A 25,000-nucleotide genomic window follows, 5' to 3' on the forward strand; every position below is an offset into this window, starting at 1 on the left:
AGTAGCACTTTAAGTGGCAGAAAACACGTCTTAAAAATATTGATATTAACCTCTTACTATCCGAGCGCGAGGGCCGTACTTGGGAATAATTAGCCAGAGGTCGTGGCGGCACAGGGGACCCACACAATCGGATGTGTAGCCGATTGTTATTTTATAGTAAGTGTACTGGATTTACCGTTTGCTTCACCTATAGCGATATATCGTTAACTATGTATGTAAATCAATGATAAATAAACGTTGAATTACCTTACCTGTGGTTTATAGTCGTCCTTTTACCTCAAAAGCGGTTTTTTGAGCGATCTTGAATGAACAGTCAACGGCGAACTCAAATTCATTCATCATCGCTCAAAAAACCGCTTTTGAGGTAAAAGGACGACTATAAACCACAGGTAAGGTAATTCAACGTTTATTTATCATTGATTTACATACATAGTTAACGATATATCGCTATAGGTGAAGCAAACGGTAAATCCAGTACATTTACTATAAAATAACAATCGGCTACACATCCGATTGTGTGGGCCCCCTGTGGTGGCGGTACGGACTGAGGGTCAATATTCCCCAGTACGGTCTTGAGCAAGTGAGATAAGTCATCCCTTTTGATTCATTAATGCTAACGAGGCCAAATTTGTCAGTTAATTTGACTAATTTTGAATCTTATTTACATTTCAGGTCTTCAAAGCAACTGGGTTTTTCCACAGTGGTCAAGAGTTGCACTGTAATCAGATTAGAAGAGATGTTAGGTATACCTTATTTGTAAGAATTCATTGCAATCACGTGTAGTTGTTTGAAAATTGTCTTTGCGAGGTACTTGGATTCAGTTTTAAGGTCACTGTACATTATTAAATAATCATTAGAACGAGTTTTCTATGACCTTGAAAAAGTGTTTACAATTTGTTTCAAGGACCAATGTTTGGCAAGATAAAAGCAAAAGTTCTCCTTATTTCTGTAAATACAAGGAAACTCCTAATATCGGCAGTAACCAGTTCAATTGCCCAATCACATTAATACTGCATTTCAACTGTCGTAAACGCGACACTTTCCGGAAAGTTCCATGGAAAGATGAGAATGTTTGCATCCCCGTTCGTTGAGCAAATGAAAATTCGCGCTCCTTTGTTTTTGAAAGTCGCTCTATTTGACCTGGTATGAACGGCTACGTAACGCTTCAATGATGATTATCAACTTGACTTAAGTGTCTAGTGCTGGGGCACGTATCCGGATATTTCTGAACCCGCAACTTTTTCTTTCCGGATTCAAAAATATTTCCATCCACACGTAGCGTATTCAAACCGAATTTGCCCGTCCACACGTATCCGAAACGGAGTACTACATGGTGTAAGCCTCGCCGAAACGTATCCGGATTCACTCTAGTACTCAGTACTTCTCAAGGAAACAGAGGTAACTGAGCATGCGCCATGAAGCCCTCGGCAGCCATCTTGAGAATTGATTTCACGGTAAGGAACTGGGCTCGATCTTGTTACGTCATCCGGATAAAAAAAATCCGGATTTGGCGTCCGTGTTCTGGATTCATATCGGATTAAAAAATATCCACTCTGGAGAGCGTATTTAAAAAGTTCCAGATTCGCCATCGAATTCGCCGGATACGTGTGGATGGAAGGCGTATCCGGAAAGAAAAAGTTGCGGATTCAAAAATAAGCGGATACGTGTGTGGACGGGGCCTAAGTAGGGACACTGAACAGAGAAATCAACTCAAATTCTGAACGCAAATCAAATCAAATCAAATGTTGGTATTTGAGGAAAGGGAAAACCGAAGTACTCGGTAAAAAAAGCCTCTTGACGCAGAGTAGAGAACCAACAAACTCAACCCACATATGACACCGAGTCTGAGAAATGAATAGAAAAAGGAGTTTTGTCCTGGTTACAACTACGCCCAACCAGAGTAAAGTCTACTTCTATGGGACTCAGCCGTTGAGAGAAATAAATTCTCTCGGCATTCTTTTAAAACAAGTAATTAATTCTTACTATATCTTAATATTATTGCAAATTTATAATACTATCGTGATTTTTGACCGGGTTTTAAGTAAAGAATAGAAAATATTCACGAAGAAAAAGTATCGGAATACAAACTCCCTGTTAGGATTCCTAAAACAGAATTCGGAATTTCCCAAAGAAACACGGCCTGATGAAAGCCTTGCACTCACCAACAGGGCCGAGTTTCTCCAAGCCAGGCTAGCACTAGTTAAGTCAGACCATAGCCGGGCTATATAGCATTACCGTAACAGTACTATATCCCAGTTAAGCAAGTTTTTTCCCCAAAACAACTGAGCCCTGATCTATTCCTGTCTCTTTGCGTTCAAACTCTCTTCTTGTTGTGATGACTTCGAATCAAAACAATAAAAATTATTTGGTTTGTAGATGTGACGGTATGCGTGGTCGAGGATATGCTGAAGGCAGTGTCGGAAGAGGACAGGTTAGTTTTTTTCACTGGATAGGGCGGAGAATGGAATGTAATTCAGTTTTTGCTTTTTTTATAGGGATTTTTACATGAAATTGGGTTGAATTTGAAAGAGACAAGTACCAGAGTTTTTTTGGGACTTGATGGCCGTGTGATAATAAGACTAAAAACCAACGTTCGAGGCACATGTATTTGTTTGGCTTATTTGTGATTAACGCATGGAAATCCCAAAAAACGGTACTGAAAAAAAACAAACAAACAAACAAAACACTTTTCAAAAGCAAGAGGTAGAAAAAAACAGCCATGGAAAAAATACTCCCTTTTCATTGCTGGTTCGTTGGGCTTTTCTGGCGTTCGTATGATGCGCGCGAACAACACTCTTCTTTAAGATTCGTCACCTGGGGCCCGTTTCTCGAAAGTCCCGAAAATGCCCCGAAATGTTTCGGGACTTTCGAGAAACGGGCCCCTGGAATATGTCAGGCATCAATCAAATCCGTGCAGTTAGACATGAATGAATCCCTACAGCGGGGAATCTTTGGAGGACAAAATTTTAGTTTATCATCACGCTCTGCCGTGCCTCCTTATTATTTTATTTATTGAATATGCAATGCCCCTTAGCTTTATATATTAGTATTAATTTCAACCTCTTGGTTTCAAGAATGGTGTGCTGAGGACAAACTGTGTTGATTGTTTGGACAGAACCAACACTGCCCAGTTCATGGTGGGCAAATGTGCTCTGGGATATCAGGTAAAAGTGTTATCAATGGAATGCCAAATACCTGAGGTAAAACTTGACTGTGACAGTAATTCAAATTATTTAATGGATTCATTTTCAGCTACGTGCATTAGGAGTGATCGACAAACCATTTGTCCAGTTTGATTCAGATGCTGTCCGGTATGTTTAAAAAAAAATTAAGATTTTTGACTGTACTGCTAATGATCAGGGGAATGGGGGAAAGGTCAACCGAGATTTCTTAATAGATTATTTCGCTTATAGGAAGTTCTTTGTGAATCCTGGGTCCGTTCCAGTCCTTCGTGGGAGCAAAGGAAAGTCTGAAGCTGAGCTTCTCTGAACCATTACCCCAACAGAGGACCGGAATGACCCATGATTCATTAGGAACCGTCAGTTGCGCAGGCAACACCTGGAATGTCGTTCAAAGCAGGTTATTTCCGGAAAAGCCCGTACGTCACTATTTTTACTCAATTACTCTCCATTGAGGAGCAAAGTGCTAACAAGATGTCCCGGTGAAAAACTAGCTGCCTTTGAAAGCTTCGTGCTGAGGTTTGTCCTGATTGAGCTGGAAAAATAAGATCTGTCTAGACGTGTCCCTAATTAGATAAACGCGGATTTCAATAAGCCTTCTATATTGATAATCGTTAGTTGTTGTCCTTCAGTAGCATATTGATAGTAATGATTCCAAGTTCGACTGAGGCCTAACACTACTATTAAATTTTTTATACCCAATTATTTCATCAGAGATCAACTCTAGTATTCCAATACTAGGGTTGATCTCTGATGGAATAATTGGGTATAAAACTACCCTACCCTACCCTACCCTAGTATTACAATACTAGGGTTGATCTCTGATGGAATAATTGGGTTAAATAGATTCACTGTAGTGTAAGGCCTCACTCGAACTTGGAATCATTACTTGTTATATATTGAGCCGAACTGTCCCCTTGCTCTTCTTCCTAACATCAACATCACTCGTTTCTTGGAATACAGACAATTATATTCACAAAGTTTCCCCCAAATGCTGCTCATCAAGTAAGGATAAACAGCTGCATAGTTACCCTAAGCTAAAAATAACGCTAACCTTTACCCTTACCTAATCATAACCATTACAAGTCTCAACTTTGATTGGTGCATTAACTTCTTTAGAGTGGTTTTCAATTGAGTGTTGAAAGTATTTAGCGAATTTCTTTGGTTTATGGTTACTTCACTTAGTGATTGGTTCAAAGTTTTCGCGCCACTTTCTCAAAAGTGAAACCAAAACCAATCGTGGTTCGCGCGTGCATATTTTCCCGCGCTTTGTGCCGGCTACGTGTAATTACTTCGAGTTTTGATTGGTTTACCGAATTGTCTCTGTCCTTTTTGATTGGCCAAAGTAATTACTTTGGTTTTGGTTTTACGACACTCAACTGAAAATCACTCCATTTTTCACTAATTATTGTGAAGGGGTGTAATCGGACACTGTAATCGGACATATGTAATCGGACAGTTACATCAGTCGATCATATTAAGTGCACTCAACTTAATCCACCAATCACAGAATTTATCATAATAACCATAGCATCAACCACTTACCCTGCCAAACTGGGGATTTTCCAAAATGGACGAATTTGCAACATTAGACAGTGAAAAATGAATGCATTTGTTTCTCGGAAATTGTATTGATTATGATCAATTGGTAACAGGACTTCGTGTCGTCCAATTTAGTCTGTAATCTTACTCGTCATTAAACAAATCGGACTCCCGCTACGCGGTCGTCTAATTTTGTTAATCACTTTTATGATTACAGAGCGAATTGGACTCCATTCACTCCTAGAGCGATTTTCAATTGAGTGTCGAAAGTAATTAGCGAATTGCTTTGGTTTTGCATTGCTTCACTAAGTGATTGGTTGAAAGTTCTCGCGCCACATTTTCAACCAATCAGAACTGAAACCGAAACCAATCGTGGCACGTGCGTGCGCATTTTCCCGCGCTTTTTGTCGGCTACGTGTAATTACTTCGAGTTTTGATTGGTTTACTGGATTGTCTCCGTCCTTTTTGGTTGGCCAAAGGAATTACTTTGGTTTAAGTTTTACTGATCGAATTACGGGCATTTCCGGACATAAGTGGGAAAAATCGAAAGAATTGAAAGTGCTCAAATAGTGTTTGAATTTTCATTAAGTGCTCGAAATTTAGAAATAGGGTGCAAAAATTGCAAAAAATTGGAAAAGTTCTCAATGTCTTTCCCCGGTAATTAAGGTGCTTTTTGCGGCTTTGACGCGGTATCAAGTTTGCACAGTGAGGTCGTGTTTTAGTCGCTTTGACCGTTTCAACCACAGTCGGTTTTGGTCGAAGTTTCGTAACAGCAGACCTCAAAGCATAGTTCTTTCTGGATTTCTCCGAGTTGTTTAACCGCCATCGAAGCCAGCCGCTTGAGCTTGCCTCAGAGTAGTTTCAAATCACCGCGGAGAAGACAGAGTCCGTTAATGTTCTTTTTTGAATAAAGGGTCATCGACCAAACCAACTGATAAACGGTTTTTATCCAATAGAAATTTTACCATGGTCAAAAGCGATTGAATGTCAACAAAACTCGACTTAAGCGCCCCCAAAAACTTGGATTGATCTTTCAGGATTTTAGAGGATCTCTATGAAGCTCATGGCGACACGCTTGCTTTGCAGTATGGTGGATCACAGCTAGTGCATGGGTATAGTATTACTTATTTTGACTTGTAATTTCAAGAAGACAGTAAACTCTGAAGAAATTCCATTAGGAGGTTGGCGGTGCTTCTTACAGTTTGTCCAGTAGGAAAACGGGTTCAAGTTAGACGGATCATAGACCACCTCCATAAATGGTGGCCGAGTTATCATTGTTTTTCTTCCATCTAAATCAGAAGCACTGGCCGAATTTTGCTCATCCTCGCAAGGCAAGGAACGCTCTCTAGTACAAACTGAACAAAGAAAAAAAGTTCATGAAGCAAGACTATGTGGCCAAAAAATTATTTTTCGGTGCCTTCCGTTATAAAACTTGAAACTGCTGGCTCGCCTAGGCGCGTAATTAGTTGTGTAAAACGGGTAATTTGGTAACACGTCACAGTAATGACGTTAAAAACACAAAGCTATGGGGACTTTTATGGAAAGTAGCATTTCTAATAAACAAAGAGCATGTGAACAGACTCCGCTGTGGGAAAATTGGCGAGCAAAGCAAGCCACTGAAGCGCGCCTGTGCAAAAGACAAGGCTGCGAACTCCACCTTCCCCTCTCTCTCCCCAAACCCCCGCTTGGCTCGCTGTTCTAGATGATTTATTTTCGTCCCCTTGCACTGCGGAGCCTGATCCTAGGCTGATTTAAAAAAAGCATTGAGAAGCCCTAGTCCACTAGGCTATTTACAAACGTGGCAAAGTTGTGTTCGCGACCACTAGGAACAAGCCAGGAAGCAGGAGTTGCACTTTGACCGACCACCCCACCCTAACCACTGCAACTACACGGTGCTTGTTGCGACAAGACAAGATGATTTATTTAACTCAGCTCAGTTTCACATAACATGTAAAAGATCATAGGTAAAATTTACATAGGCATCAAAAGAGAGTGTAATAAGAGTGTAAGGTGTAATAACAAAATAGGGAGCGAGTTGGGATCATCCAAATAGCAAAGGCTAATCTAGTGGATGACCCCTTGCGCAAGCTTGTTGTTGGCGACGTCAGTTCTCTGTGTCTCAAGCCATTCTCGTCACCAGAGCCTTGCATCGACACAAGGCTCTGGAAAACTCTATCCAGGAGAACATGCGCCGTTTGGTTCTTGTAGCCAAAAATTGGCTATTTGAACCTTACGGCGCCTGCTCACTCCTCCTGCTAACATGAATGCACCAATTAGAGACGCTTTTGATTGTTCTTCACGAAAACCAATGAGAAGACACTTTGTTTCAGGGTTCCCCAGAGCTCTTCTCTCCCTCAGTCGAGAGAAGAGCTCTGGGGTCGAGATTGTGTCTCAAGCATCAATGGTTTGTGCATTAACTGTCAAATATCTCTTTAATTTTAGAATTCGAACCTACCGTAAGGTCTCGCCGTTTACTACCCACTCTCGGGACATCATGCAGACGGTGTCTCGTTACTACAGCAATGCTTTTACCGGTGAGATAAACGATTAACGTTGTGGCACCTTGTTAGACTATGTTCTTCGTTCCCCCGCGGCAATAGGAAATATTCGAATGCTCTTGATAACACTTTGAAAGGCATTTCTACGGGACTCTTCGTTGAGCGATTCCGCGGCGATGCAGTTCTCTAGCATACGTTGAATCACTAGTCGGTTTATATAATAGGCCATTTCTGAGTTCATGTCTGCCTCCTCTACAAAGCGAGTCTAAGTGCGAAGTTTTTGTGATGGTAATTAGTTATTCTTTACATATCAATGAAAGCTAAATTTCATAAGAAAAACTTCGCACTTAGACTCGCTTAGAAGAGGAGGCAGACATGAACTCGGAAATGGCCCATTGCCCCAAGTGCAGATTAAGTTATAGTGTATCTGAGTGTAAGAAGAGGCCTTTGGGCGAGGTACATCATCTTTATCCGAGAAGACTAGAACGCTCTTAACGGTTGCTGATGTTATCACGAACTGGCAGTATATTCTCCGCAGTTACTTAAAAACTGAGTTTTGGTGTGGTAAAGAGCGAGTATTCCGAAAGCGAAAAGTCAAGGTTTCAGTCATTTTGAACACTCTTAAAACTTGAGCTTTCAACTGCACTTCATAGACCTTCTGCTGAGGAGAGTAGCGCCTTGAGATAAAACTGTTGACCTTTGCATGTAATATTGATATGCAACATTCTATTCATGAACAGGGGTGGTCTTATTTGCTTTGATTAATTACCAACAAAAATGAAAAAATGTTTGCATAAAACAACGACGTCAAACAACTGTTTTTTTTGTTTTGTCTTTGCAGACGCTGACAAACAACAAGCTATGAATCTGTTTCTAGGGATATTTTTACCCCAACAGGAAAAACACAAGATTTGGGAGTTACCCAGTGATTATTACTTGCACCACAATACAACTTGGGACTTGAAAGCGTCTAAGAAGAGAAAGAGGTAATAGGGTCGACGAATGAGGGTAGGACGCGTCCAGAAACTGCTGCCCGGTCACAAGTGGGTGGGCTCAAATCTATGTCGGAACACACTCGTGTGCTTAAAATAGGGAGCTTACCGCAAAGACTTCGTCGGCGAGAACGAAAACGGCAGAAAACGTTTTAATGAGCCAAAACAACGGCTCTCTACTCTCCACACCTGTTTTATATTTTGTTTAATTTCTTTGCCGTCATTCTCGAAATAGCGGCGAGAAGTGACCATATCTATGTGGAGGAACTGAGCACATTACGTTTCACTCCTTCTATTTCTACTCCCGTTCATGCCAGTTGAATTTGTGGGCAGTCAATGCATGTTTTCGAATTGCAACGACTTGCGGTGTGCAGGGCTGGCGCAGTGGGGAGATCAGTTTCCTGATTTTGTTGCTCCGAGAGGTTTTTCTCGGGGCACACCTATATTTTCATTTGAGTTAAATAGATTTGATTTGGATGTTCAGTGTCCCCAGTTAGCTCCTCAGCTCTGGAAGATTTGACAGTTAAATAAATTCATTCATAATTCCAACAACGCGAACTTGTATTGGTGGTTTTCACGTTACGTCATCGCTGCCATGTTTTTGGGCTGAAACAATGAATATGTCATTAGCTTATTTTGTTCGTCCACCAGCATTTGTAAATTACACCACTGCTACTTGTGTCTCAAGAGATTGGTTGCACATCGTCGTGTTTTTGCGCACGCTTCCTAAAAGAGATATAACAACGATTTACCTACACTGATTTTCAGTTCATATAAAGTAATAAAGTAAGACTTTCTCGTCTTATCGAAAAAAACGATAAATTTCAGACTCCGCCTCAGACGGGCACATTTAATGTTCACAAGCCTGTCATCAGTTGTGAATCGCTCTCAACGCCCTGAACGAGTAGAGGATGTAGTACCCAGTGAATCTGCCGTCAAAGTATGAAGGCATCTAAATTTCAAGGATAAAAAAATAGATACGATTTGCAAAGTGACATTTCACTCTTAACCACGAAAACACCGTCCTTCACACCTGTTTTCGTACTTTCTGTATCTTTGGCTCACGTGATCGGCATCCATATCAAAAGGCGGCTTGTTGGCAGGGTTGTATATAAGAGCCGGCAGCCGGCGAAGTTCGCCGGCTTCTCTGTCAGGTTTCGCTGGCTACTTTCATTGTTTGAAGAGTCAAGACATGTACAGGAGATGATGTTTATGAGGTCTAAACTACTTGGGCTCAATACGAATAAAAATTTGCAGTGCTTATCTTTTCTGAAAACACATAAAAGACTTCTGACTCAAGGGCAGTTTAAAAACGTTATGCTTGAGACTTTCGTTTTGAAAAAATCTTGCTGCGGTGGCGGGAAAGTAGGAACAATATGATTTGTTGTCCGCCATATTGGATTTCGATATCTTTAAACAGCCCTCGATTGTACCTTACAGGGAGGAAAAATCACTCAAGGACGTTTTAGTCCGCGCAAAACTTCCTTTAATCACGCCGCAATCATAAAAAAACTTGTACACAAAGAAGCACTTTCAAAAGGTTTGTTCTCAAACCAGAAGGAAATTTACATATGATGTTCTGCTAGCAACACGCTCAGCCTGCGTTCACGCATCTCTTACCACAACTCAACTGAGGAACAAAACTAGCCCCTGATCATTCACTAACCGCTCCTTCGTTTTCACTTCGAACCTTTCAGTTGATCATTTATGGCGAACGTAGAAGCTGAGGACTCGTAGACTTTATTTAAACACTTGAACGTAACGCTCCTCGGAGTTAAATCCTACTTGCCCGCGTAAGTGCTCGTCCTCTCGAGGGCATCTCTACGCTTCAACATGACAACGGATCTTTATCCAACGTCACTCTTGAACTCTCACTGCTTTACGGAACTCCTAAACTCTTCGGAAAAAAACTACATCACTCTTAAACCGCTCGAGTGATTTTCAATTTTCGAAATTACTACAACCAAGTTCCGCAAGCATATTTTCCCGCTAATTACACAATGGAACGAATGTGTGTCATCTTCACACCTAAACAGGATCGAAACATCCTTTACGCCATTGGCCAATTAGTATCCTCCAATCAGCTTCTTTATTTGACAACCAATCAGAAGCCTTTGCTGGTTTAGTCCTTCAAGTATGTGCTATCTTTACAAGTTGTCAAGTGGCAATATTTGCCATGCTCGTTAGCTCCAGCAAAACCACCAAAAAGATACAAAAAATATCACTCAACTTTTTGTTTATAGGGTTGTAATATTGAAATGTCGCTTCGTCTTTCTTTAAGTAACATGGTTTTCATAGTATAATTGCAGCTTGATTCATCCCTCTAATGTCTGAGTTTCATGGCCCAAAAGGCCAGGAAATGCATTTTCCGGCATTCAGTTTTCAAAAATTTTCCGGGGGAGCATGCTTGTTGGTTTAGCACCGGTAATTGGTTATTTTATCTCTTTATTGTTGGTAAGTTATAGACCTTATAGACCGTATACTTTGAAGGGTTGTGAGACGGGGCCTACGGTTCATCGTCCTTATTCTAGAAGACTTTTATGTCTAACCATTTGCAGATGACATTACAATGGCAGCACTTTCTCCCCAGTTAGTTAAAGACCCTGAGTGTTGGTCCGGCTGGAGTTGAACTCACGACCTCCCGCATTGCAGCCCGGTGCTCAACCAGACGTTTTTGAACAACTGACGGAAACCGGAAGTGAACACTTCGCATGCTAGGACATGCTAGGCTCTCTCCGGTCCAGAGTTTTTAACTTATCTTCTGTACTAGCGAAAAGATGCTCAGTGATCTAAATGTGGTATTGTCAAGACAACTAAAAAACGGAAAATGCGTCACTTCCGGTTGCCGTTACTGGTGCAATAACCGAAACGAATGACAACTTCCTTGGGCCGGTTGCTCGAAGCTTGGTTAGCACTAACCTTTGGTTAAGAGGTATCAAAAGCTGTAGGTTTCCATGGTATGTAACGCTGATTAGCGCCAACCATACGAGCCTGGATGATTGATAAGAGTTATCAACGTGGCCACAATGAATGTTTTTTATTGAGACTGCAAAACAGGCGCGAAAAAGTCTTGGGGACTGCGTGGAGTGAGCGCGAAGCGCACTTGCTTCTAGCTCTTTTTTTTCCTGTTATTTTCAAGAAGTCGCAACTTGCCATTTTTTGTTTTCCTTTGTCAGTTACACCAAGTGGTGGGATCAAACAGTGATCAATTATTTGCCTCACCCTACCCCTCTTGGTGAGTACAAATTTAATTAAGCTCTTTTACACAAATGGATTGTCAACTGTCCAGGATTGAAAGTATTTGGGAAGTACTCTCCCTTTTGGTGTCCGGTTTAGTTGAAGCATCAATTACGTATTTACAACAATAGACTTAACGTTAGCGTTCGTGTTATCTTTGATGTTAAAGGGGCTATGTCACGTTATTTTAGTTATTTTAGGGAAAATCTTTAGATAATCAAGAGTTTACAACTCTAAAATTTAATGTGGAATTCCTTTACTGATAAAATTATCCGGCGTTACATCACAAACAAGATGATTCTGAACAAAAATGACCTTGAAAACGTCGAGCCGACTTTTTTCAAGATTACCCAAATGCACCCCGTGTCAATCTTGTCCATTTTTGCCCATCCATGCTTTTATGTTGTTCAACGGTTTTAAGTGGTTATCGCAATGTTTCATTCTACTTTTAGGGCATTTTGGGTGTCATAAATTACATTGTTTTGCGTGACATAGCTCCTTCATTGTTTTCGTAAAAGTTAATGTTAACCTTTGGGGGACATGCACTTTATGACGTTCATCGCCAGAATTTCCGGACACAAGTTATGTAAAAGATAGGTAAAAGGTATGAGGACACTTCGTGACGCTTACGTCTTATTGCTTTCACTCTTGGACAAACCTCATGATACCCTATGTCTCAGAGTTATGGTCTGTCTTCTAGAGCAACACGATTCCTAAATGATCCTTACTTCAACAGTTTTTTATTCATGTATTCCTCTCACCTACAAGTAAATGAACCCTGCGCTCATCATTCACAGAATCTGCTCCAGAAGAGACGGATAACAATGAAGATCGCGCTACACAGCATTCACTTAACGCAGATGAGGAACCAGTGGACGTGTTTTCCGAGTTTTATCAGCCTGACGATTTGACCGTGCTGGAGTCCCTCTATCCTCACGTAATGCAGAAGTCCTGTAGGTATGTGATTAGTGTTTTCTCCTCACAGCTGTCGAGCAGCAGAAGGTGTAAAATATAGCATATGATCATCATCTTAAGTTTCTTTTGGCCCTGCTCGTGTGTGTTTGCATTGTTTCCCGTCGCGCCACTTACGCCGTCTCGAAAAACTGAAGAGGCTGTTTACAGGCGAAACCATGATGGCCAGGGATATGGCCGCTGTTCACATTCAATTTGAAGTTGCGAGGATCATAGCTTTACTTGATTTCATATCCGCAGCTCAGTATATGATTCATTTCATATATCATTTTGTTCACTGATTCATTCACGGGGAAATTAGAACCCACAAATGAACAGCTTCCAACGTCAGTGGCTTCGTGGCTCGGTTGGTTAGAGCGTTGCACCGGTATCTCGGGGTCGCGGGTTCGAACCGTGTTGAAGTCCTAAATTTTTCAGGCGTCTCTACGCAATTGCTAAAATTGCGTCCATGACTGCGAGGATCATAGCTTTACTTGATTTCATATCCGCAGCTCAGTACATGATTCATTTCATATAAAAAGACCAATATCTCCATCAGAGTTAAAGTCAAGATCACTTACTCGGAAATGACAGCGAGGGTAGATGGAAGCCTCCACTGGATAAAAAGCGGAACATTTTGATTGTTTTTCTTTTCCCAGGGATTTTATGCCGCCGATTGCCCATAACCACAGTCCTTTTGTGGTGAGAGCGCCTGCCAAGTTAACTGGGTGAGCAATGTGTGAAGATGGAAGCTTGCGTAGCAATCCATTGCCGTCTTTCCGGTGTTTTCTGGTTGTACGGCAACGTTTGCTCCGCTGGCTAGAAGATAACAGACATTGGCTGTCTTAATCAGTTTTTAAACAGTTTTATTTAATGCTTGAAGCTTGTGGGGGACTTGTAAGGACAAAACTAGAAACTGAAATCAAAGACGGCAACCAGCGTTGTCATAGAAGGGGACGGTTGAAAATGTTGAGCTTAGCTATCGAGCCATTTTACAGACGCCCCTTTGAAGTGACCTGAAAGCAACAATTAAAGCGAAATAACCCCAACAGAGAGACGTCAGCCAATTTGTTGTTTGTAAATCGTGGGAGATCTACAGCGGTTTTAAGTCACACGCACCCATCAACGACGTGTTTAAATTTTCTTATAAAACTTATTAATAATTTATGATGGGATACCGATTTTTCTTCATTTACATAACCGTTTCTTTCGATTTTCCCTGTTAAGGTGGGCAGACACGAGGGTTCATGTTGCAGGGACATCATGGTACAGCGACATGTTGCAATGACAAAAAGGTGTCTGAGTACACACTGAGGCGACATGCATTAGGGTCTTGTAGCGGGGACATGTCGCAGAGACAAAATCACAACATTTGCACACACACGAAAATGTTGCGGGTACATGTCCCAGGGATATGTTGCAGCGGCATGTCCCCACGTGTAAACTGATACTTTTATAATTCTGCAACACCAGTTCGGGGGTGATTTTGTCCCCGCGACGTGTCCCATGAAGTTCAACTTGTTGAAAAAAGCTTGTAGTATTAACCAGCCTTTTTTCACTAAACTGACCTAATTTATTCTGCTGTAGCCGTCGGCCAGTCCCTACCCGCCGAACTGTTGGCGCGGCACCCGAGCCTTTGGGCCTCTATGACAGCAGTGATCCTGGATCCAGCTCAGAGGATGACAGCTCAGCCATATCGTTTATGGAAAAGAGCAGCAGCAGTAGCACGTGTTGTGTTTCATTTCAGGTCGGCCGCGATGTTCTAATTTCTTCGTCGATTTCTTACATTAAAAGCTGTGGCGAATTCTCAACGTTTGTGTTGCGCGGTTGTCAGGTTGTGTGATCGGCATCAAACTCGTTAAAGTTCTGTGAAATGGATTAAACTTTTGTAAAATTTGGACAATAGTTTTTAAAAGATGTCAGGTGTCGATCTTAACTCCTTAAACCAGCCCAACCAACCTGCCATTATCGGGCGGTTTCACTGTGGAACTCCTTGCATAAAAGGCTCACCGAGTTAACAAACATTGTAACGCGCAAGAAGGCGTTTATGCGCTATTTGCAATCGTCTCAAAAGAAGTCGTTGATTTTGTTTGGCTTTACAGCATTTAATTGAAATCTCTGCAATAGACCACTTTCGATATATTAAAATTCAGCTTGATAGTGAGGCTTAGAGGACACAAACAAAAGAAATGAATAAACATGTTCATTCAGGTTCCTTTGTTTGTGTCCTCTAGGCCTGGCTGCCAAGCTGAATTTTAATATATCGAAAGTGATCTATTGCCTCAACATTGACGTGGTCATGATTTTCCACAGGAGCTGCTGCCGTCAATGCAGGATGTTTATGGCATTGGCTTGAAAGACCCAAAGCAGCAGAGTATGGGGGCTTATGAAAGGTATTCCAATTTGCTAAGTATATGGCCTGAGTTTCTCATCGGTTAGAGAGGAGGGATTCATTGGCTGCTGCTGTTAAGCTCGAGAGCAGAGACCTAACTGTCTAAGTTATTAAAAAAATCGCTGTTTTCCTCTGTGCTTGTGTGGGCCCGTTTCCGCTCAGATGTATTAGATGGGAATACAGAGCACTTCGAATTTCACTCTTATAGTGAATTCTCCTGAGTTTTTTTTTTTATCATTTGGCCTGCATAACTACAACAACGAATGTTGGATGAAGTTGAATCCTGTTGTCCCCCTCTTTCAACATTGTTGGGTATGCGCCGGCGCACTAATTGGTCTATCAATGACGTGACCATATCCGTTTCCATGGTAACAACCGTAGCTGTAGCTTGGGACTGATGTTGAATCAAATGTTGATGATGTGTTGAAACCGTTTGCCCACCCCACCCCACCCCAGCAGTCAGCATCGTTCACCAAAATCGAACGGATGTTGAAGTGAATGCTGAAGACGTTTTGCCCAGGCCTTTAAAGGTTTTATGCAGATGAAGCAGGGATTTGTTAGATCCTCCGATATCTATATAATTCCTTTTTTATTATATATATGACGGATATTTCGTTCTTAGCATTTAGATTGGGACTAAATCGTGACTATCAGCTCATATACCGTGTGATCGCGCAAAGTGTCGCAAAGATGGAAAGTTTAATTTGTGACCGAAGCGAAATTTCCAGGAATCTAAACATTCAGGATTTATTCGTGAAATTTAATAAAACGAGAATTCCATTCGCGCTTATTGCATATGAGATTACGAAGGGATGAATTCAATTATGAGTATTTTCCGAGCTATGAGAAGCTGGCTCAAAGTTACGAACAACGTGGTGTGTTGGAACTTCATTTCTCAAGTTATCTGTGATTGGACGACAGACGTTATTTTGTTAGCTTTCTTGAACTATGTGAAGAATTTTAGCCTCTTTAAGCTGGAAATATACTTTGAATTTGAATGATCATATAAAATTAAACTAGGAGTAATCATTGATTATGAAGTGCGGTCGTTGGGAGAACTTTGGAGGTTGGAATCTCGAGACAAGCCGTGATGCCATGAAGACGATGCATTTATGTAAAGAACGTCTATCGAAAGTATTCATGTGAGGCTTGTGGAATGTGGCTAAAAATGGAGAGTTTGGAAGTGATGCCGTAACAAAAATCTGGAATCTTTTGAAATTGCCTGAGAAATTACTAAAAATATCCCTTGGCAAATATCAGTGTGTTGGTGCGAATTAACTCCGTACAAACAATTACGTGGTACGCCATCGTCATTTGCGCATACGACGAGTGAAAATCACGTATGACGTAATTCAAGATGGCGCTGAAAAAGCAGATGACGTAAAACGAGAACTTGCTTAAGCTCACCCCATACATAGGAAACCCAAGATTAGAAATTACGTTCTAAATATTTGATCTAGGAAGTACAGGACTTATTCTGTCACCTAACTGGCATGGTGCTGTACATGATGATCTGAGACAAGGATGATAGTTCCGTTTAAGTCGAGACACGGTGCAATGAACAAAAAATTTGTGTTCTCGACAGATTTGTACAATTTGGGAAGACCGCTACACCAGATAGAGAACGTCCAGGAGTGAGGCACATCCATTACAACTGGTAAGGAACACACTGATGCCCAATGGAGTTTTCTTTTTCTTCTTTTTTTTTTTTTTTTTTTTGGGGGGGGGGGAGGGGGGGGAGGGTGGGGAGCTTTATCGTGACAGCGTCATGCACCCGTGAGGGACATAGTCTTGCGGCTCCGTGTCTCGCCAGTAACCTACGCACGGCTACACTCGCGTATTACCCATGCTTCCTTGAAAAACTGAAGGGACTGCTCGCAGGCTAGAGTGAATTAGATAAGAGTGTTGTTATGGCATGGGTGGGCTCCCCAGCACAGTCACAAATGAGTCGATTTTTAGAATACCCGTTACCGCGAAAATCAGTTGTCACGACCCTGAAAAAGACATGGCAGAAGCAGTCACGCATGACATGGCTTCCTCTGATTGGTTAAAGTTTGCGACCCTCTGTTTGTTTCGCGCTCAAAGTGTATCTAAAAATAAATTCATTTGCGACTGTGCTGGGGCACCACGGCCGCAAGGTGATAGATCAACACTCGTATCTAATTCACTCTTGTCGCAGCGTAGTGCATGTAGTCAAAGCGCAGTACCAAAGGAATTTCCTTTTACGGATGCATGTGACGACGACTGACAGGGAAGCTGTGGAGTGGTGCCGCTTGCACAGTCTCAATCGCGAGACCAAATGATGATCATGATGATGATGATGATTCTTGCGACGACGAAGACGATGGATATGCAATTCATAAAAAAGATCTAATTAGGAAACCCGCAAAAAGCTTGTGTATGTATTCTTTTTAATAGGGCTGCCCACAAACCCTTCTCACTAGACTGCAGTCGCTCCGTGAGACCACCTCCGGTAGACCGACCGTCGAAGACTCTGTACACGGCTTACATTCAGGCTGGTAAGAGTGGACAGTTCTGGACTTCACCTGTTAGCGTCGAAGTGTACAGAAAATATGTTGGCAGAAAATATCAGTAAATCTGACTTTCCATAGGAGCAACGTCGAAATTCTCGGAGAGATGTGGCAAGCGTGCGCATCGCGCAATTGGGTCGAGTGGCTGACCAAAGGGACGACCCCCTAGCTCAGCGTGTAGAGCATCAGACTTTTGTGCAGAGCGTCTTATGTAAATTCGAACCCGGGGCCAGACCATTGCTCAGAATCATAAAATAAACAAACCATCCTCGTGTCTCGGGGTTCCGAATGTGGTAGCTTCCTTTTTCACATCGGTGGCATCAAATACTGGCTGAGGTAGGGTGTGTTTTAATTGAGTGTTGTCAAACAAAGGCCAAAGTTATTAATTTAGCCATCCTCGACAGATGCATATAATAGAATCAAAACTTTCTGTGACACTCTACTTTAAGTCTCCCCTTCGAGCAATGGATTTACATGGGAATTAAATTGTCGATATAGGCATGTTCGTGTGGACAGTTTTTGAAACAGGTTTTTTCTTTTAATGTGAAAGTTGAGAACATTTACAATAAAACATTTTCAAACTATACAAACTAGCTATATTACAACTATTATTCGGCGGTTGTCATTTTTCAGCCGGCAAAAACTTGTCAGTCCAACATCATCTTACCATTCATTGCCGAGCTCCTTCGCAGCAACTTTCAGTTACAAACCTCAGGAAGGTTACAAAACAATTTTTCACTACTTGTTTGCTTTCATTTGATGTGTTCTTCGGCAGAAAGTTCTCATTTATAACATCAGTAGTGCAACTATAAACACCACAAAGGCAACATAAATAAACCAACTGTACTTATCCGTTAGACCAATGTCTGGACTTTTTAGTCCCCAGTCCTCGAACCTGCGAGGCTGGCAATAGTCCACTTTGAGCCCACGGTGCAGCTTGCCTTTGGCCAGTGCCATACACACTTGGCAAAACAACGGGTATCTCGGCTGCCACCATCGACCAATGGTTGTGTTGAAAATATCACCCATTCCTTTCCATTTCCACTCTAAATACTTGGTATACGCGGTTTCATTATTGCCAAGGAACTTCAGATATTCTGCTAATTCCTTTGGGCTTTTGAAATCGCTCACTTTGATGATAGAGTTTTTAAGATTTCCTGGCAAAAACTTGTCCACTTTTTCAGTACCCATAAAGACTGGAACTGAGCCAGTTGTTAGTGCATGATACAGTCTGTCGTCTATGAAGTAATCGCAGTCTTGATTCATGAAAACCAAGGAGAACTTGTAATATTTCGACAGTATAAGCTTGTGATCTTTAAAAACATATCGGTTATCAACTTTCCCATATAATCCTATTAAGCCTTCTTTATTCTTCAAACAGGCACCATAAGAATCTACTTGGATGTAGTTCATAAGCTGACGCATGTATTCTGTCCTCACGGGTTCACACTTGGAAAAAATAGCTAAAACGTTTCCCAGGCGTTTGTGAAAAGGTAGGGGTGGAGTGAGTTCGGGCATTGGGTAAATTGGAGCTGGAAAATCCGAGTCTAAACGATAACTTACCAGCAGATTAAATTGTGACAGAATCTTTGGATCGTGCATGGCTGGCGTGTAGACGGGATTCTCGTTAGTCTGGAGAATCCACGGCGCTAAGTTTTCAATCGGAGGCAAATTATAAATATCTGGTGGTCTGGCATGAACCACGAATGCGCTCGCTTCCGCGGCACGCGATTGGTCGCTGGACAGTTCGCAAGGGACGGGACACTCTCCGGGTTTACCCGCATAGAAAAATGGCCAGAAATGCGAGTGATTCAATCCTGTTTTTTGAACGGGTACTTTGTGACCTCTTACTCCGGACCAGTAAATAATCAGTCTTTTTCGTTGAGGTTTAGGAAAGTCGTCTTCACTCCACTGGACGTTAGCATCCTCTGTAGTTAAAGTGTCAACCGGTGTTAGCTCCCCACCTGCCCTCAAACGAACAGGTTTCTTATTTCGCGCTACTTCTTCCTTGTAAAAATGAACTACAAACAGCATGGTCCGTACAACAAGGAATGTAAAACAACACAGCAAAATTGATCTCCGTTTTGATGTCGGTCGCATCCAGAACATCATGTTGCCTTGCCCTAAATGTTCCTTCTCAGCCGCTGTCCCTTTGCTTTGTGTGATCACCAACTGCGTTGTCTTTGCGACCTTTTCAAAATGAGGCGGGTGGGGTTCATTCAAGCAAACACAAGCATTTTCCCGAAATGATGTCATTTGGTGTCACTTTTGAATCGCTCTTTACTGTATGATGATGATGGGACACTATCAAAATGCCGGCAAACTAACAACTCCGTCTCCCTAAAATCTGAAACACCTGAGCCGGAAATAAAACAACAGATTATTGTCGAACCCTAACCAAAAAAACATTTCATTCGCAGTGAACTTCAAAGTTAGCGGACCGTTGAATAGCGACAAATTATTTTGAAAGCAGCTGTCTCTCAGAAAGAATGAAAAGACAGCAGTTTGCAAGTATTATAATAGACTAGTGTCATCTGGCACAACACGTAACTTGAATTCTGTTGTTTTATGGCAAAACGTCTAATGTGCTTTCATAGAAACCTCACCTGTATACTGGGACTAATATTGTTTTACGAAGAAAAACGTTTGTAACTTGTCCTGTATTTCACTGAAATCCAGTGGGAACTCCATAGCGAATCCAAAAATGCGCTGCCTTCCTTGTAAGACAGAAGAGTCAGAAGACTAATATGTAAAAGAAGAACACTTTCAAGTCCCGATGAAGCTCCATAAGAATCCCAAATCATTGATGTATGAATCGTGTTTTCCTCAATCTGTAAAGGAACATTCCCTTCAGAGTCAAAGTTTATCTTTTATCGAGTGTCAAATAAAAAGATACCAACAGGTTTAATCAGGCATTTCATTGTCCGTGACAAGCACTTTCCTCTGGTACCTGCAAATTGATGACTAACGAAAACCGTGGAGCGATTTTTAGATCATTTTGTTTCAAGCGTATCTTTGCGGATCATTTTATTGCAACAGAATCTTCTTGTTTAACGAGGTAAGGTAAGGTTAAGTCTGCTTACGAGCATTTGGCCGGATTTGTAGCATGAAGCAACCAGGAGTATTTCTACTCCCCCCTGGATGGGATGCTAGTACAACGCAGGGCTACCCCCAGCATTAAATTCACCGGTACCCATTTATACACCTGGGTGGAGAGAGGCACCGTGAGAGTAAAGTGTCTTGTCCAAGAGCGCAACGCAATGTCCCCGGCCAGGGCCCGAACCCGGACCACTCGATCCGGAGTCGAGCGCACTAACCATGAGGCCACCGCGCTTCCCCTTGTCTAACGGACAGAGTTACAATTTCTCGTTTTTGTTCTTTTTCGGGCCCGGTTTTATCCAAACGGGAGACGTTTGAAAATGAGCGATCTTAGCCGTCCTATACTTTTCTTCGTCGCCATTTTGTCTCGCGAGTTTACTCTTCTTCCGTGCCCCACGAACTGCCCCTGGGTCTACGAGGATGACTCAAGTGTGAAGTCAAAAGGGTCTTCGTGTTTCAACAGACTAATGGGGTGGGGCAAAATGGGCTTCACCCCCCCTGAAGGACTGAAAACCTGTAAGGCTGAGCTACCAAGCGCAACGATATTGGCCGTTCGCCAATAGCTTTTCACGGTTAGTTTTTCTCATTTGCATTACAATATAATCTAGCATGTATGAGGCATTTTCGGGCGATTTTGTAGTTTTAACCCGAAATTGCCTCGCATCCACGTTAGATTACATTGTAGTGCAAAATAACTAGCCAACTGGTTTGCCTCCGGCCAGTAGGGGTTCTTAACAGTTGTTGTTTGTTCATTCTGTTCTGTCGTTTCGTTGATGTGTTTCGTTGACCCTGAAAAGCCCCCGTGGGGAGTGTTCAATAAGCCATTTCCAAGTTCATGTCTGCCTCCTCTTCAAAACGAGTCTAAGTGCGAAGTTTTTGTTATGAAAATTAGTTTTCATTCATATGTAAAGTAGAACTAATTACCATCACAAAGACTTCGCACTTAGACTCGCTTTGAAGAGGAGGCAGACATGAACTCGGAAATGGCCTATTAAGTATGTATGAATTCATAGTAGACTTCAGCTCCTGGATATACAATGTTTCTATGAATTCGAACGTTAGCAGTGAGAAGTTGTTAGTATATTAGTAACAATCAACCACCGTCAATGCTTTCACCTTAAGATCGTCTTCAATATAGTACCCAGATCTCTTTATTTCGTATACAAAAAAACTTTGAAAAATGTAACGGTTACATTTGAGAATGTATATAGACAAGCATACGAAACGTCAAGTTAATATAAAATGCATTTTTAAAAAATGTTTATTTCCGGTGATTGTATTTTATTCTTAATTGAGTATTATGATATTTTTGATATTGGCTAATAGATCACAATGTGCAATGCTTGAGCGTTAATTATGCACGTTAAGGCCGGGACACACTAGGCGACAAGTCGCAGCGACATGTCTCTGCGACAAGTTGCTCCATGTGTACTACTTGCAAAACAAGTCGCTGCGACATGACGCCTGTTCGGTGCACACGCAGTGATCTCGTATGAGGGGGAATGTGAACTAGTTTTCTAATTCAATATGGCTGTCCATATGACTCTCTCTCATTGGTTCAGTTATATTTTGTCGCAGCGACTTGTTGCCGGAATGTACACACGATGCGACAACGCTGCTTTCGCTAATTTTGTCGCTGCGATATGTCGCACGGATTCAAACTGGTTTGAATTTGTGCGACTGATCGCAGCGAGAAAATTCTGCTGCAGCGGCAATGATTTTCATGAAATTAACCGTGTCACACAAGGCGAATTGTTGCGGCGACTTGTCCCCGCGACGTGTCGCAGCGACTTATCGCTTAGTGTGTCCCGGCCTTTACGGCTTTAATACGTAATTTTATTCGGTTACCTCACAAGTGATATTTTCAACCTCTTATTTCATTTGATCACGTTGAGATGTAGCTCTATCGTATTTAGGTTATGGTGCATTGTTCCTATCGTATGCTCATTTTGTGTCTTGGCTGTCTTGGATTAGTACTTCCAATGAACCGTTGTATGAAATAAAGGGGTTAGTTTCTAAAGAAACTGTGGTGCTGCGTCGGTAGTATACAAAAATTTGGTTGTATCAACGGAGTTGATAATGTAAATTGGCCACCGTACAGAAATTCTAAAAGCTGACGTTTTGAGCGTTAGCCCTCCGTCAGAGCGAATCCTTCGTCGATTCCCTCTGACGCTTTCTTTTTAGAATTTCTGTACGGTGGCCAATTTACATTATCAACTCCCTTGATAAAACCAAATCGTTGTATTAAATAGCTGAGTACTGACTTCCTGGGTCTACTATTCTAACGGTTTTGAGGGCTGTATGTTAGATACCTCATGGTTAATGAGTTTCTTCTCGTTAAATACAGATTATTGTTGTATTGCACTGTTTAGCGATATTTCTTGTTTACAAACATTGACGTCACATTTCTTTTGATATTAAAGTTAGCCAACCACGGAACAAAAGAAGTCGTTGTTTCAACAGCCAATCAGGTTCTGGTTGGCATATTGATAACAATGGGTGTCGACACGAGAAACTTCGCTTTTATGGTAACAAATGCAAGGGGTCGAAGTTAACTCATGAGTAATCAAGTGTGCAATGATACAAATTTAAATAAAGATTTTTTACGCTTGTAGCCCTTTTTCAGTGAGTAAGAGTCTGCTTCAGCTATTCTGATTGGTTCTGTCACAAATCCTTTGAGATTCAGCGAATTAAAACATAAAGAAATAGATTAAGATTAGAATTATTTCGAAATAATATGCGTACTGCCTAGGTGTGCTTGGTGCCAGACTCGTTTTGCAGTCCGCCGGTTGCGATTCCCGACTATTGCAGCGGTAGTAAACCTTGACCTCCTCCTAATCATCTCGACAGCAGCCGTTAATTGGCATTGAAAATTTACCTTTCAAGCGTCTCAATAATCACAAACAACGATGTTTCAACAACAGATTCAACGTATGCGGAAAACTATAGAAGACGAGAAGGAAAAGAGAAAAGCATTGAGGAACATGGAAGTGTTTGTTTTGGACAACTCCCTACGTGAGAGCATAGCGGGTCAACAGCGGGGTCACACTATTGAGAACAAATGGAAAATATATGAACAGGTTGGTGAGAGAAGGTAACAGGACTTAAATAGCTATTTATGTTACTTCGTGCTTTCTGCTTTGGCATTCACGCATTTCCAAGCTTTAGTACTCAAAACGGGCGTGATTCGAGGCGCCCACTTATTGCCCTCGTTTGCAAGGGAATAACGTTCTCTAAAACAATACTTTTACATGGAGGGAGTTGTTTAAGAGCTTGGTTTGCTATGAAAGATTTGAAGCTGGTCAGTCTGTTTGCACGCTACCTATTCGTTTTAGATTTTCTCTGAAATTGCTGACTTGAAAAGCGAAGATCATAAACTACCTATTTGGGGGTGTGGCATGTGAAGACAAGGCTCCAACAACAAAAGAAAGCTTTGTATTTGTTCTTTTTCAGCACACCGCTTAGCGAAGCGCATCATGCAATTAAAAATCACCTTGTGGCTAGTTTCATTCTGCCTTGCTTATTCTGCAAAGGTTCAACTCAAAAGATCTTTCCTTGTTTTCGCCGCTAGCGTCACGTTAATGTTGAACTGCATGAATGGCCGACTGTTGAAAGAACCAACACGTTAGCCGCCAACTGTTACAGCTATGCAAACATTTTGCTCTAGTTTGAAGTTGCCTTATTGATATTTTTATTGTTTTGAGTCATTGATCCTTTCTGGATGCAAAAGCGTTGAAAAATAATCCCGAAGTAAGCCAAAATGACAACTTCGTGAGTTACGCAATGAAAGTAATATCTAAATTTATTGGCGATGTTACATTCACTTGAAATCATCGTCGCCAAGTTGGTGGACGAAAACAATAGATTTCTCATCAATTTCTTTCGTTCTTCCATCAGCATTTGTACATTGCACCATTGTGATATTTGACTCTAGAGGTCTAACAATCGGTTGTTTTATTTCAAATTTGCAAGTCAAGTTAAAAGCTATGATCCTCGCAGGTATGGACGCAATTTCAGCAATTGCGTAGGGTAGCCTGAAAATTTCAGGACTAAAGGGGTTTGAACCCGTGACCTCGCGATACTGGTGCGACGCCGCTCTAACCAACTGAGCTATGAAGCCATTAACGCTTCATAGCGGATTTTATATCCGCAGTTAAGTATATGATTCATTTCATATACCATTTCGTTCATAAAATTTGCAAGTGTCAGAAATTCTGTCTTTGGCAGACGTTCAAAAACCAGTTGTCAAAACTTGAGAATCCTTGATACATTACGTTGACCTATTGTGCCTCTCCCTTAAAGTCTAATTTCCCTTCCCATGTTTGCACATTTTTTTAGATAAAGAAGATTGGGTTCAAACACATGATTGTTGCTTCATTCTCCCATATGACACGCGTGGGTGACACCTTCATTCGCCAACTCAAAGAAAAAGGAGAGGACTTCACAAACCTCTATGCCTTCAGTGAGTTCCTAGCATCTGTCGACAAAGATGGAGTTCCAGACACCGAGACCATTCCTGTTGGTTTACGGAAAATGAAAGAACTCGGAATGAAGAACGCCATAATCGAATTGGACATGG

At 41.6% G+C, this 25,000-nt stretch overlaps 3 protein-coding genes across 3 annotated transcripts in view; 2 read left to right on the plus strand and 1 right to left on the minus strand.

The window, feature by feature from the left end:
* LOC138052603 (polyphosphoinositide phosphatase-like) overlaps nucleotides 1-18,172 on the plus strand; it is a 31,780-nt gene extending 13,608 nt beyond the window's left edge. Inside the window, exons 14-27 of the mRNA XM_068899138.1 lie at nucleotides 673-743; nucleotides 2,377-2,431; nucleotides 3,075-3,164; nucleotides 3,253-3,311; nucleotides 5,759-5,833; nucleotides 7,164-7,255; nucleotides 8,061-8,205; nucleotides 11,388-11,446; nucleotides 12,246-12,405; nucleotides 13,059-13,127; nucleotides 13,987-14,146; nucleotides 14,713-14,792; nucleotides 16,377-16,448; nucleotides 17,210-18,172. Coding sequence (XP_068755239.1) covers nucleotides 673-743; nucleotides 2,377-2,431; nucleotides 3,075-3,164; nucleotides 3,253-3,311; nucleotides 5,759-5,833; nucleotides 7,164-7,255; nucleotides 8,061-8,205; nucleotides 11,388-11,446; nucleotides 12,246-12,405; nucleotides 13,059-13,127; nucleotides 13,987-14,146; nucleotides 14,713-14,792; nucleotides 16,377-16,448; nucleotides 17,210-17,387 — 1,365 coding nt within the window. The 3' untranslated portion in view covers nucleotides 17,388-18,172. The remainder of the gene's footprint in view (nucleotides 1-672; nucleotides 744-2,376; nucleotides 2,432-3,074; nucleotides 3,165-3,252; nucleotides 3,312-5,758; nucleotides 5,834-7,163; nucleotides 7,256-8,060; nucleotides 8,206-11,387; nucleotides 11,447-12,245; nucleotides 12,406-13,058; nucleotides 13,128-13,986; nucleotides 14,147-14,712; nucleotides 14,793-16,376; nucleotides 16,449-17,209) is intronic.
* LOC138052605 (4-galactosyl-N-acetylglucosaminide 3-alpha-L-fucosyltransferase 9-like) lies at nucleotides 17,513-20,046 on the minus strand. Its single transcript, XM_068899139.1, has 2 exons — nucleotides 19,929-20,046; nucleotides 17,513-19,678 (listed from the first exon to the last, which is right to left on the minus strand). The coding sequence occupies exon 2, from the start codon at nucleotides 19,576-19,578 to the stop codon at nucleotides 18,109-18,111; it is 1,470 nt and encodes a 489-aa protein (XP_068755240.1). The 5' UTR covers nucleotides 19,579-19,678; nucleotides 19,929-20,046; the 3' UTR covers nucleotides 17,513-18,108.
* A 3,134-nt stretch (nucleotides 20,047-23,180) lies between these two features.
* The window catches only part of LOC138052636 (uncharacterized), a 3,234-nt gene continuing 1,414 nt past the window's right edge, over nucleotides 23,181-25,000 (plus strand). The window contains exons 1-2 of the mRNA XM_068899175.1: nucleotides 23,181-23,501; nucleotides 24,760-25,000. The exon at nucleotides 24,760-25,000 is cut by the window's right edge and continues 1,414 nt beyond it. Coding sequence (XP_068755276.1) covers nucleotides 23,331-23,501; nucleotides 24,760-25,000 — 412 coding nt within the window. The 5' untranslated portion in view covers nucleotides 23,181-23,330. The remainder of the gene's footprint in view (nucleotides 23,502-24,759) is intronic.

The sequence above is a fragment of the Montipora capricornis genome, chromosome 6, assembly GCF_036669925.1.
Source record: "Montipora capricornis isolate CH-2021 chromosome 6, ASM3666992v2, whole genome shotgun sequence".
Lineage (NCBI taxonomy): Eukaryota > Metazoa > Cnidaria > Anthozoa > Scleractinia > Acroporidae > Montipora > Montipora capricornis.